Genomic DNA, 12196 nt, shown 5'->3' on the forward strand with positions numbered 1-12196 from the left:
GCAGTTTTACCATATACTATGGACACCTGTGTGTTCCTATTATAGCTCTGACTGATGATAAATGATTGCATTGTGGATTAGCTTCAGCCTTAAAGCCCATTTACAATTTTAGCTTCAAATTCGATCAAACGAGTGAAAATGAGCAATAATCATTACGTGTAAACGCGAAGCCATCGTGCACTAGTTGCTCATTTCACGTTCGTTTAGTTTATCGCTGAGTTTCAGCCTGCATAAAAATAGTTGTTAGTTTGTTCGCTTGTCGTTAAGTTTAAACAGCATTAATCCAGTCTCTCAAAACAGTTGAGGCGAGGGGCGATTGTTTGCCGAACAACATTACTTCTTTCAAACGATCTTTCATAAAAATCAAACGATCTTTATATGTAAACTCTCAACACTTGAAAGTAAAAAAGTTATTCGCTCAAACGACCATCATTGAGTGTAAATGGGGCATAAAATAGATTTTTGTCCATTAAATAAATAAGAATGGATACCATCTTGTAGAGTAACATAAAAACAGTGATTAACTGATTTTATAGTTATTCGTTAACATATTACTCCTCTCAAAACATAGCTACAAATTGGAATAGTTAAAACACAAGTATAAGGGCTGATGCCCATGGACGGATTATCGAAGCGGAATTCACAGCCAGGTGCCCGCCATGAGTTCTGCAGCAATGACCATCCATAGACAGGCTATGGGAATCGATTTCCCTGTTCACGAGCGGAAATCAACTGCGATTTTCAGCTTGCGGGGGAGAATCACGACATGTTCTAATTTGTGCAGAAAAATGCATGGACGGCTTCCATTGCAGTCAATAGAGGCCGGCCGGCACGCGATACTTCTGATGTTCTCACAGCAAAAGTATTGCGGGAAGTCGCGTCAACGCCCAGCGCCTGCGTGTCATGCGCTGCACTGCACTTGCGTGCCTGCATAGACTTTCGCCGCGGATCCGAAAGAGGCGAGTACAGGGTCTCTGGGAGGCGCCGGGTCTGATTTTGCTGCGATATTTCGCAGTCGGAATCCGACCCGGCAGTGGGCATGAGGCCTAAATGTTCCACAATGTAAAAAAACAAAAAAAAAACAGAGCAAAAATATATTACACAAGGCACAGACAAATTAATTCCTTGCTAGTGGGTGCTCTGAAGTCTTTAACCTTATAAATTGACTTCTCACCTGGGTCAAATAATCTATAAGGGCTAGGTTAGCTTTTTCGAGTTCGGCTCCTGACAGCAACGGCACTGGATTAGGGTACTGCAGCTGTTTCTTGTAGTCAGAGGGCAGCAAATCTGGGTACATTCCAATAACATGAGTTGGATCTAAGAAAAAAAATGGAAGTTTTTAACTGTGGATGACTGATCCCTTTCATTACATTCACAATGAGTTGCAAGGGTAAGCATTTGGTATCGGGTATTCAGTATTTGTTTAAGACCTGGTAGAGGAGAATACTGGCTAACAGCAAGCTAGGCAGCATACTTTAATACCAAGAATTGTGTTAGTTTACCAAAATAAGTAATAAAAGTAACAATGCAGAAATGAAAAGGTACAAAATATATACCTCAATACGTAACAAAATATTAGTTCAATTAACTACTTATTGCTATCAATAGATTATAGCTTGCTTCTGTCTGGTCTCACCTTAAAACTAGTTACAGCTACAAGCAAAAGAGAACATTGAAGCATACTTCCAGGATGGGGTAGAGAGGAATTAAGATCATGATGCTTGTAAAGCTCATCCCTTAAAACCTCAATATTTGCACTGCAGTCCTCTCCTTTTAAATCCACAGGACGTGGTCAACAATCTTATTGATTCAGTGGAGTTGCACGAAGATCACAGTCACTAGAAGCCCGATGGCTCACAATACACTTGCTACTTCCCCCTCAAGTGGATTACTGGAGGTAATTTCTAACTGGACTTGTGCAGTCATAGTAATCGGTCCCAAGGTATTGGTTGTAAAATTGAAATTAAAATTCAAGAGATACACGACTAAACATTTTTCCATCATTGACTTTAAGTGCTTTACCAGTACTGCAGCCCTGTCAGGGGCACTGTTATTAAAATAATCTCTACCCTAATTTGAAGTGTACTGGCACATTCAGATAACTTTTCCTAATAAGCTGACGTGTGTACATGAGGAATAACCCCACTTCTGGCTTTCATATTATGTATAGCTTGCATTTTTCACCAATGTTTCCCTCTGCAAGCTGCATCTGTAATTTTCAGTCTTCCATGAGCTGGTGGGAGAAGCCATCTGCTGTGATAGCTTCTATAGACTGCACATGAAGAAAATAGCAGATTCTGCTCTCTAGGTGTAGCACACACATATCATAGCATCATATAGGACAGTGTACAGCATTACTAAGCAGTGACGATCTGATTCCAGCAGCAGTAAACAATCATTTACTATTAGCTGCAGCTGTGCGAGTTTCTCTCCCTCTGAAGTATCCTCCTCCTATTCTCTCATTAGACTTTTATGGTAACCTGAGCGATCACCCCCACCCCCACCCCCTTATATTCGTCTTATTATCACTATTCGTTTTTCGCTATTCGATATACTGTGGGTGCCATATTAGATCAGAATAATGGACAAGCCTGAAGACCCCCTGCCCCCCCCCCCCCCCAAATGAACACAAATCTACATGCTGTACACCAAAAGGGATCTAACCTTTATTTAGAAGGGTAAAAGTTTATATAAGGTTTCCAACAGAGGAAGTTGGGTCATTTAAGTACAGTTAAATCATTTTGTGTGCTGATTGGTCATCCTCATAGGGAGGTATTTGTAAGGTAGCTGTGAGCTCATTCACCGAGGAGGAGCTTCCATTGAGCATGCTCTATTCATGCTTGACTTGCTGTCCAGAAGAAATATTTCCTGTTTCTCTCCAGCCATTTTCTGTTCTTTAACACAAAGACTTTCCTTTTTGCCATGCGGCTGTAACTTGAGCCTTGTATAAGTTTTCCACTGGTCAAGAAAGCAGTCAGACCTGCTGCTCCTTCAATTCTTGTGGGGGATGTTCCCTTCCCTCATCTTAACATCTTCACAGCTTACAACAGAAAATACACAAAATGGTGAACCTCTCAGTCATTCTCCCACACTACTGACAGTGAACAATAAATTAGAACGAATGAAGACCCCTAGTGGCTGGGAATTTAGAATGATTTTTCTGCACAAAACATTGTTTTAGATAAATAAATTGATTTGCACTTTTGCTTGTTATTGTATTAAACACAAGTTGTCTCAGCGTGCAGTGACCATTTAAAATGGCACAATGTATAAAGAAAAAAGGTCTTACCAGTACCAAGTTTGGCAAACACTTGCATAGAATCGTCAAATCGTTTCTGGCAAAAAAGGTTAAAGGCATACAAGTTCTGAATATGATGGATCTGCTGTCGCTTTTCACTGTTCGCATCATCTTTCATCCGCTTATTAAAAACAAAACATAGTAATTACAATTTGTTGACAGAATACTTACTGGATACAAAAGTAATAATTTTACTTCGATTTGTTTTGTGTTTTCTCGGCATTAACAGACTGTTAATTCGGTCCCAAAGTGTGCTAGCTTTCTACACTTTTGTCACCGGCTTCTGCCTCGTGGTGCTTGTTATGATTTAACTCCAAGTAAAAGCTAAAGCATAATAAATTTAACTAAATTTTGCCAATCTTAAGATGCTTTTAGACGAAATGAAGATTAAACTATTTTTTTGAACAAAAAAGTGAACGATAATCGCTCAGTTTAAATGCAGGCCAACAACCAAATGATAAACAATAATCGTGTCATTTTTATGTTTGCATTAAATGAACGATTTTTCATTTGAATGAGCCAACGTTGTATCTGCCTGTCTAAACAGACTGCATGAGCTAACGAGGGCATCACCTGCCCGTTCAAATGAGAAATTGACTCATCTAAAAAGACTTAACATAGCAGACATTCAGTACTGAATGGCTGCTATTTACACTGAACGATCATCATTCAGGATCACCGCTCATCGTTTAGGCGGCATAAAATCCTGAACGATGATCGTTCAGTGTAAACAGCAGCCATTCGGTACTGAACGGCTGCTGTGTTAAGTCAATGGAGAAGGGCAGGGGAGAGCGAGGAGTAAAGTCTCCTTCAGCCGCCTTAATCCTGTCCAACAGCACGGGAGCGAGTGCATGCGAGGACAAGTGTTGGGCATCGTTTGCCTGACATTCGTCAAGTGTAAATGGAGCTGAAGTTGAGAGCAGAAAAGTGGCAAATGAGGTTCAACACTGATAAATGTATTTTTCCTGCCCATATGCATAACCTTACATGTCAACATTATATACTAAATGGGAAACCACTGGATAACACTGACATGGAAAAGGACTTGGGGATTTTCGTTAACTGTAAGCTTAACTGAAGCAACCAGTGTCAGGCAGCTGCTGCCAAAGCAAATAGGATCATGGAGTGCATCAACAGAGGTATAGGGGCACATGAGAACATTGCTCTTACAAATCACTGATCAGACCAAATTTTGGACAATATCTGTCTTATATGGTTGATGAACAGCTAGTCAAACTTGAAAATAACCTGTGAGCCATACTACATATATTCAGTTATGTAATATTTATTATTCTTCATACTTACCGCCAATTGTAAGGCAAGTTCAAACTGCTTGTCTTGAAGAAGTTGCTGTATTTGTGTTGCAATGGAAACAGGAACCAACCTCCAAACAAAGTGATTACTGGCTACATACACAATGTTTGGACTAAAAAGAAGAAAAAAAAATTATACAGAGAGACTAAGAAGTCCTGGGACATTTTAACCCATAATAACGTAATTTTCTCGAAGACGACACTCCCATCACATTAAAGGGGTTTTCCACTGAAATTCTATTGATGACCTGTCATCAGGATGTCATCAATAGTTGATCGGCTAGGGCCCATCGCTCGGGGCCCCGACAGATCAATTGTGCGGGCGCATGCTGTCAGCGCCTTAACACAAAATTCGGAGCAGAAGCATCCGCGCCGACATTTGTGTACTGGCTGGCGCTTGTAACCAGAGGCACGGCTTTCATTGATTTTAATGAGAGCCGTGCCTGCAGTTACAAGCGCCGGCCACTACATGGCATTTGGAGCGGAGGCTTCAGCTCCAACCTCTGTGTATTTGCGCTGCTGACAGCAAGCGCCTGCTCAGCTGATCTGTTGGGGTCCCGAGCGACGGACCCCAGCCGCTCTACTATTGATGACCTATCCTGATGGTAGCTCATCAATAGTATTTCAGTGGAAACCCCCTTTAAGGGTGATTTCACATTTGTGGCAGAGATTTTTATTTTTCTGCTTCATTCGGGGAGCAGGAGAGGGGAATACCCTGGCCGAATGACAGAACCAAGCAGCACCGAACGGACCCCATTGACTATAATGGCTACTATGCGCCGAATCTGCAATGGAACCTCCAAAAGGAGATTCCAGTTCAGATATGGAGGCAGCCTAATACAAGTCAAATCATAGGATAACAATATACATACGTTAGAATCTGAAACAAACAGTACTGTCTACATGTCCAGATCACATTGGAAAACTGGAAAAAGTCAAAATACTAGCAGCATCAGGGGTGTAACTCAAATACCATGTTGCAGTTTCTTGGTTAATATTCCAAATTTATTCCATCTTGCATATAAAACACGACGTTTTATATGCATTGGCTTGAGAAAGGCTGAGAACTCTCAGCCGAAATGTTGTGTTTTATATGCAAGATGGAATAAATTTGGAATTTTAACCAAGAAACTGCAACATGGTATTTGAGTTACACCCCTGATGCTGCTAGTATTTTGACTTTTTCTGTTGACTATTTCTTTTGGATGACGGGTCCTGATCTACAACTAGCTCTGTATCTCTGCCCTGGATGAGCTCTAGTGAGTATTTCTCCTATGTTTAGTGTGCCGCAACAATTTCTGTTTTCTGTGCTGACATTGGAAAACTGGGATTTTTCTCATTAAGGCCAATCTCACACGGACAGGTCGGATTCTGCATGCGGGAGCTTGAAGTGGAATCAGACCCTGTCCCCCGCCAGAGTCCGTGCGTACCTACTTAAATCTGTATTGTGAATGGACCTGGTGGCTCACTGTTGGACATGCGCAGTACAGATATTTATTTTTTTTAAAACACTGGTTTTCCCATGCCGTCGCTAGGCGAGGACGCGGGTCCCCACGACCTATCCGCAATGTCAATTACTGATGGGCCGCAGGTCAGACAGCATCCATTAACTTCAATGGAAGCCATCCGTGCTAAATCTGCAAGAAAGTAGAACATGCTGCGATTTAATTTCTGCGAGCGGACTTGCGAATGCTCTATTTTTTTGAATGAATGCAGAATACCGCAGATTCCGCGATTTCATGTGAGCTCTGCTAAATCAGGGCCAGTCCCTAAATCAGTGTTGCACTTGAACCCTTTAATCGCACAGTCTATTTTGGTCTTAAGATGAGGTTTTTCTTTTACCAACAGAGAACACAAAGACAAGCAATTCACAGGGGGACACTTAAATCACATGACCCACCTGAAAAGAAGAACAGAATAACTAAACAAGATAACACTACTGTGGCTAACATTATATTGGACGATTAGTTACATTACTGGAGTGGCCTTTTAATCTGCCTGTTGTTGATTGGTTATTCACAAATACGTTATATATCTTTTAAACCTGATGCAACATAGTTTAAAACTTTAAAGGGGTTGTCCCGCGAAAGCAAGTGGGGTTAAGCACTTCTGTATGGCCATATTAATGCACTTTGTAATATACATCGTGCCTTAAATATTGGCCATACAGAAGTTATACACTTACCCCCTCCGGTGTTGGCGTCCCCGTCTCCATGGCGCCGACCGAAGCCTTCTTCTCCCTCGATTAGACGTGCTTGCGCAGTCTGCTCTTCTGTTCTGTTGAATGCGGCGCGAGCACGCCGGAGCAGCCCCATTCAAAAGAACAGAAGAGCAGACTGCGCAAGCGCGTCTAATTGAGGGAGAAGGCGGCTTCAGTCGGCGCCATGGAGACGGGGACGCCAACACCGGAGGGGGTAAGTGTATAACTTCTGTATGGCCAATATTTAATGCTAAATGTATATTACAAAGTGCATTAATATGGCCATACAGAAGTGTTTTACCCCACTTGCTTTCGCGGGACAACCCCTTTAACTACCAAGAAAGTATTTTGAATTTTAAGTAACTTCTCACCCTCCAGATGTAATAAAACGTGGCCGCTGAAGCTCAATACTTTGTACCAAGAGGCGGGGTTCAAACGTTCGTACTTCCACGTACCTTGGCAGCACAGCAATGATATACGGAGGCTGGTGTTCTATTAAATGTAAACAAATTGATGAACATATGTATTTTAGAGCAGAAAACAAAATCCTCAGCAACTATGATCACACAATGTATTTAAAGAAAAAAAAAAGGGGGGCTGGCCTTAGCAACAAGACAAAGATTAAATTAGTATTATGTATATATGAAAAATAAATGGTTGGAGAGCCAGTGGAACATACCTCTAACTTTCTAATATTTCACATTATAACAATTTCTCCTCTAGTTTAACTGTGTGTTGTAAATGATTTTAATGAAATTAAGGCCTCCACGGGCTAGAGGTCACTGCGTTATCCATGGCGATAATCCAGATGCGGGTAACGCAGTGAATGCTTTCCATAGACTTAACTATGGAAAGCACAGCCCGACGTTCACGAGAGGAGAACCATAGAGATTCTCTGCTTGCGGGATTCAAATTGCGGCATGCTGCGATTCTCCGCTGCGAGCCTATCTATCAGTCATTTCTCTCCCCTGCTCCCCCACGGCGGAATATTGCTAGTGATATTTCACCTTGTCCGTGGACAGGCAGCCTAACACTTTAACACGAGAAAATATTAACCGTTTACCCATTGCCATGGGAATATCGGTCCAGTTTAGGGCACACTTGGGTGTACAGGTTCCCTCTTCATTCAAAACCACAGTCAGGTCATCCTGCCCCACAGCTACTTTTCCATCAGCCAGTGGCACTGCAAGTGGCTCTAACTGTTTGCCTGTGGGAAAGAGTTCCTTAATGGAACCTTTTCCATCCACCTGTAAGAAGCACAAGACAGTAAGTACTTAAAGTGAACCAGTCACCAGGTTCATGCTGCCAGAACCTTAAGCAGCAAGATTCTAGGACAGATATTCCCATTCAGTGCATGTATGTTCTATCCTGAAACGCTGCTGCATTTCAGAAATAAACACACTTATAAGTATGTTTTTTTTATGAAACACAGCAGCGTTTCAGAATATAACACATATGGGTCGAATGGGCAGATCTGTTCTGGGGTCAGGCTGCATATACCTGGTGATCATTACCTTTAAAAACTAGCAGTCATGTAAAAACATACACACATTCTAGAAACCCCCAACAGATAAGGGCAGAATCAATCTTCTAAAATATTTCTTGTGAATAATATCTAATGTCAAAAGCCAATGAGGTAGATTTGGTAATGGAATTACTGACACATTATGACTGGTGTATCTGCTTAAAGGTATGAATGGCGTTAGTAAATCTGCCCCAGTGTGCACAATAATAGATCCCCATCAAAAAAAAAAAGTAGAACCTTACCCTGATCAAATAATAGTCTCTCTTGAAGCCCACACATATAGAGTTCTCACACCATGCCATTGATTTGGGGACATCGGGAACACTAAAGTCACCCTGCAAATAAGTTACGTTTTGGGTCAGAAAAATAAAAAGAGAGCTGTCAGAAACGGCACATACATGTACAGTAGACAATTCGCAAGCTTCCCATAAAAAGGTGATATGTCACTGGGTTCAATTTTTAGGATGATACTTGATGAATTAAAGGGGTTGTCTTATTGGTAAGGAAGTGGTCAGGTAGGTCTGGCAGTTCCTGACCATCTGGCTTCAGAATACACATTTTTAGCAAATTTTTTTTTCTTAAAAATGGAGTTTTGGGGTGCATTCACACGTAGGTGATCTGCCTCAGATTTTGGTGTAGATCTGCAATAGATTTTCCCCCTTCAATTTGACTTGAAAGGGTGAAATCTGCTGCAGATCCACACCAAAATCTGTGAAAAAATCCACTGAAAATCAGGTACGTGTGAACACACCCTTACAGTCCGAAAACTATGTTAGTTCTTTTCCATCTAGTCTATCTACACCAACCTGAAAATCAAAGACTATGATAAAACGACTGAGGGGCGACACAATGATTACATATAAATATATCAGGGGACAATACAAAGATCTCTCCCTTCGTCTATTTATACCCAGGACTGTAACAAGGGGGTGTCCTCTACATATAAAGGAAAGAAGGTTTCTCCATCAACATAGGAGATTCTTTACAGAAAAGCAGTTATACTATGGCAGTCTATCTGAGGATAAGGTGGTGGCAAACTCACTAAAAAGAGTACAAGAGGGGCCTGGACGCCTTTCTTGTGCATTACATTATTACAGGGTATAGTCACTAAATAAATCAAAAGGTCTGTTGACCCTGGGATTATTCTAATTGCCAGATTAAATGGGGACAATTTGCTTCAACCTCATTGGGTTACCTTCTTTGGATCAACATCAGGGTACAAATAGGCTGAACTGGATGGACATGTCTTTTTCAGACTAACATACTATGTTACTATGATGTGGACAATCAAGTGTAATCTTGTGGGTTTACTATTGATAAAGAATTAAATGATCTCCAGCTAGCCACACATCAAATGAAACTTCTTATGCACGGGCTCACCTCCAACCGGGGGTGGCAAGTAATCCAAACATAGCAAAAATCCAGCAAAAAGATTTCTCATGCAGAGAAGTCTGTATGAGCTTTTATTCCAACATCCAAGATCAGAAGAAACCAGAGCAGAACTGCTGTTTTTTTGTGGGATGGGTTGTATTTTTCAATGGTTTTATTTAATGTACCATAGAATTTTTAACAGTTTATCAGTACATTATAAGTGAGAGAAATGGAAGAAAAATTAAATTCCGACATCTTTCGGTGCGTCTATGGCACACAAACTGCAACAAAAATGTTATGATACCTTTGTTCTATTGGTCAGTATGATTACTACAATACCAAACATTGTTTTGTTTTTTTGCTGTACAATTTTTTTTTCAAAGGTATTTATTTAAAATTATTTTCTGTCACCATCTTCTGCACACAATGGCTTTTTTATTTTTCCGTCAACATAGCTGTGCGAGGGCTCGTTTTTTTGCGGGACGTCCTGTAGTTTGCGTCGGTACCATTTTGAAATACATACGGCTTTTTGATCGCTTTTTGTTGCATTTTTTCTGACTACGTTCATCACGTGGGCTAAATGATGTGTTACTTTGACATATCAGACTTTTATAGACGCAGCGATACCAAATATGCATTTTTGTTTTATTTTTTAGATTCTTTTATTACAAAAATGGCAAAAAAGTGTTTTTTGACTTTTATTACCTTTTTTTTAATAACTAGTAAAAAAAAAAACAAAAAACTATTGATCTTATACTTCCTTTTTTTTTTAGTCTCCAGAGAGGACAACAACTAGTGATACTTTGCTCCGGCAGTATGATGTAATACCATAGCATTACATCAAACTGCTATCGGTCAGGCAGTCTATCAAGCCCCCCCACGGGCATGGCTCGATGGGCATTCTGCCATGACAAGCCTGGGGCCTTTCAGAAGGCCCCCGGCTCCCATGACACTCATACGGCTCCCTGTGATCTCATTGTGGGGGGCCATATGGGACCCGCGAACATCGTTTGGGAGATTTAAATGCCAGAAATGACAGCAGCACTTACAGGGCTAACAGCCACGATCCGTGTTACAATGGATCGCGGTCGTTGTCAGCAAGTGTCAGCTGTGATAAACAGCTGGCACCAGCATACTATGGAGTGAGATCAGCTCCCGATTCCCTTCCATTCAAACCTTGAATAAACAGAACGCAAGTGTACATCCTGTGTTTTTAAATGTTTTTAATGTTCACATCCATCTCATACTTTCATTTCTAATGAGCCATGACAGCTGTGCCAGTTTTAAACAGTTAATGGTGCAGCCTGATGGATCCCATTTGATATTAAGGGACCTTTCAGATGGGACAGAATTGCCCGCAGGACGCAGTGCAGATGCGGATTTTGTTTTTTTTAAACTACGGAATGTGTTCTAGAGGAACTTCTTGAATTTGTTTTTATGCAGACTTGGGTTGCTCTCACACAGGTGTTCAGAAAATGCTGCTTGAAATTTTGAGCAGCGTTTTTGACCGCGTGTCACAGTGTTTGAGGAGGCGCGTTGAAAACGCACGAAAATGCAATAGTGCTCAAAAATCGCAGGGTTAGAAACATCGTGTTTGAGCGCATGTTTGCGAGGCCCATTGAAATTAATGGTGGTGTTGTACCGCAATTAGCACAGTGCTTGGGTCGCTGCGCTAGCTGAGGTAAAAAGCGTTGTGTGAGAGCAGCCTTAAACTGTGGAATTATATCTCTTGTATTTTAGAAATCCGCAACAACAATTTCACAATCCTTAGTTTCACAGCAGAAACTTGCAGCATTAGACTGGGTTCACACGGGGAAAAAATTGACAGGGAATTTCTGTGCGGACTTTCTGCACAGCAATTCCGCCAGCGTCTTTTTAACCCGGGAGAAGCCAGCAAACTGGATGAGATTTGAAAAAAATCTCGTCCACACATTGCGGCCAAGCCACACAAAATCTGACATACGGTGCGGAATTCAAAGCCGCGGCATGTCAATTCTTTCCTCGTCTCAACAGTGGCCACTCTGCAGCAGAATGCCGACGGCAAAGTCACGTTTTGGAAGCTGCGCTTATTTCGCGAAAAATCTTGCGGTTTTTCGGCGCGGTCATTCCGCAAGATTTCCGGCCCATGTGATGCCAGGTTTAAAGTAAAGACGCAATGATTTTAACAGGTGCGGAATTCAAGCCCCATAGAGATAATATTGTGATGCAGAAATGTCCGAGTGGACATATTCTGTTACGCATCAAAAGTCCCTAATCGGATCAGTAAGGCTTACACTTTATTCTTTTTAAGCAGCAATAAAAGCATTACAGCAAATGTCAATTCCAAGTCCTGTGGCCCAAATCTGGCATGCCACCTCATTTTATGTAGCTCGCCGGCTATGCAGTATTCTATCCCTACAGGCATTCCACTCACTCAGCCTGCAGCTCCGGTCTAAGTGGCGGCAGGGCAGAGCCTGTGACCGCTGACCCCTTCCCCGGTGTCTACGTAT

At 41.6% G+C, this 12196-nt stretch overlaps 1 protein-coding gene across 1 annotated transcript in view; it reads right to left on the bottom strand.

The window, feature by feature from the left end:
* Positions 1 to 12196, bottom strand: part of VPS39 (VPS39 subunit of HOPS complex) — a 76320-nt gene that overhangs the window by 44958 nt on the left and 19166 nt on the right. Inside the window, exons 7-12 of the mRNA XM_066608541.1 lie at positions 8579 to 8671; positions 7875 to 8058; positions 7183 to 7303; positions 4604 to 4724; positions 3290 to 3419; positions 1175 to 1317 (exon numbers count right to left, since the gene is read on the bottom strand). Of these exons, the coding sequence (XP_066464638.1) occupies positions 1175 to 1317; positions 3290 to 3419; positions 4604 to 4724; positions 7183 to 7303; positions 7875 to 8058; positions 8579 to 8671 (792 nt within the window). The remainder of the gene's footprint in view (positions 1 to 1174; positions 1318 to 3289; positions 3420 to 4603; positions 4725 to 7182; positions 7304 to 7874; positions 8059 to 8578; positions 8672 to 12196) is intronic.

This window comes from Eleutherodactylus coqui, chromosome 6, assembly GCF_035609145.1.
Source record: "Eleutherodactylus coqui strain aEleCoq1 chromosome 6, aEleCoq1.hap1, whole genome shotgun sequence".
Classification (NCBI taxonomy): Eukaryota; Metazoa; Chordata; class Amphibia; order Anura; family Eleutherodactylidae; genus Eleutherodactylus; species Eleutherodactylus coqui.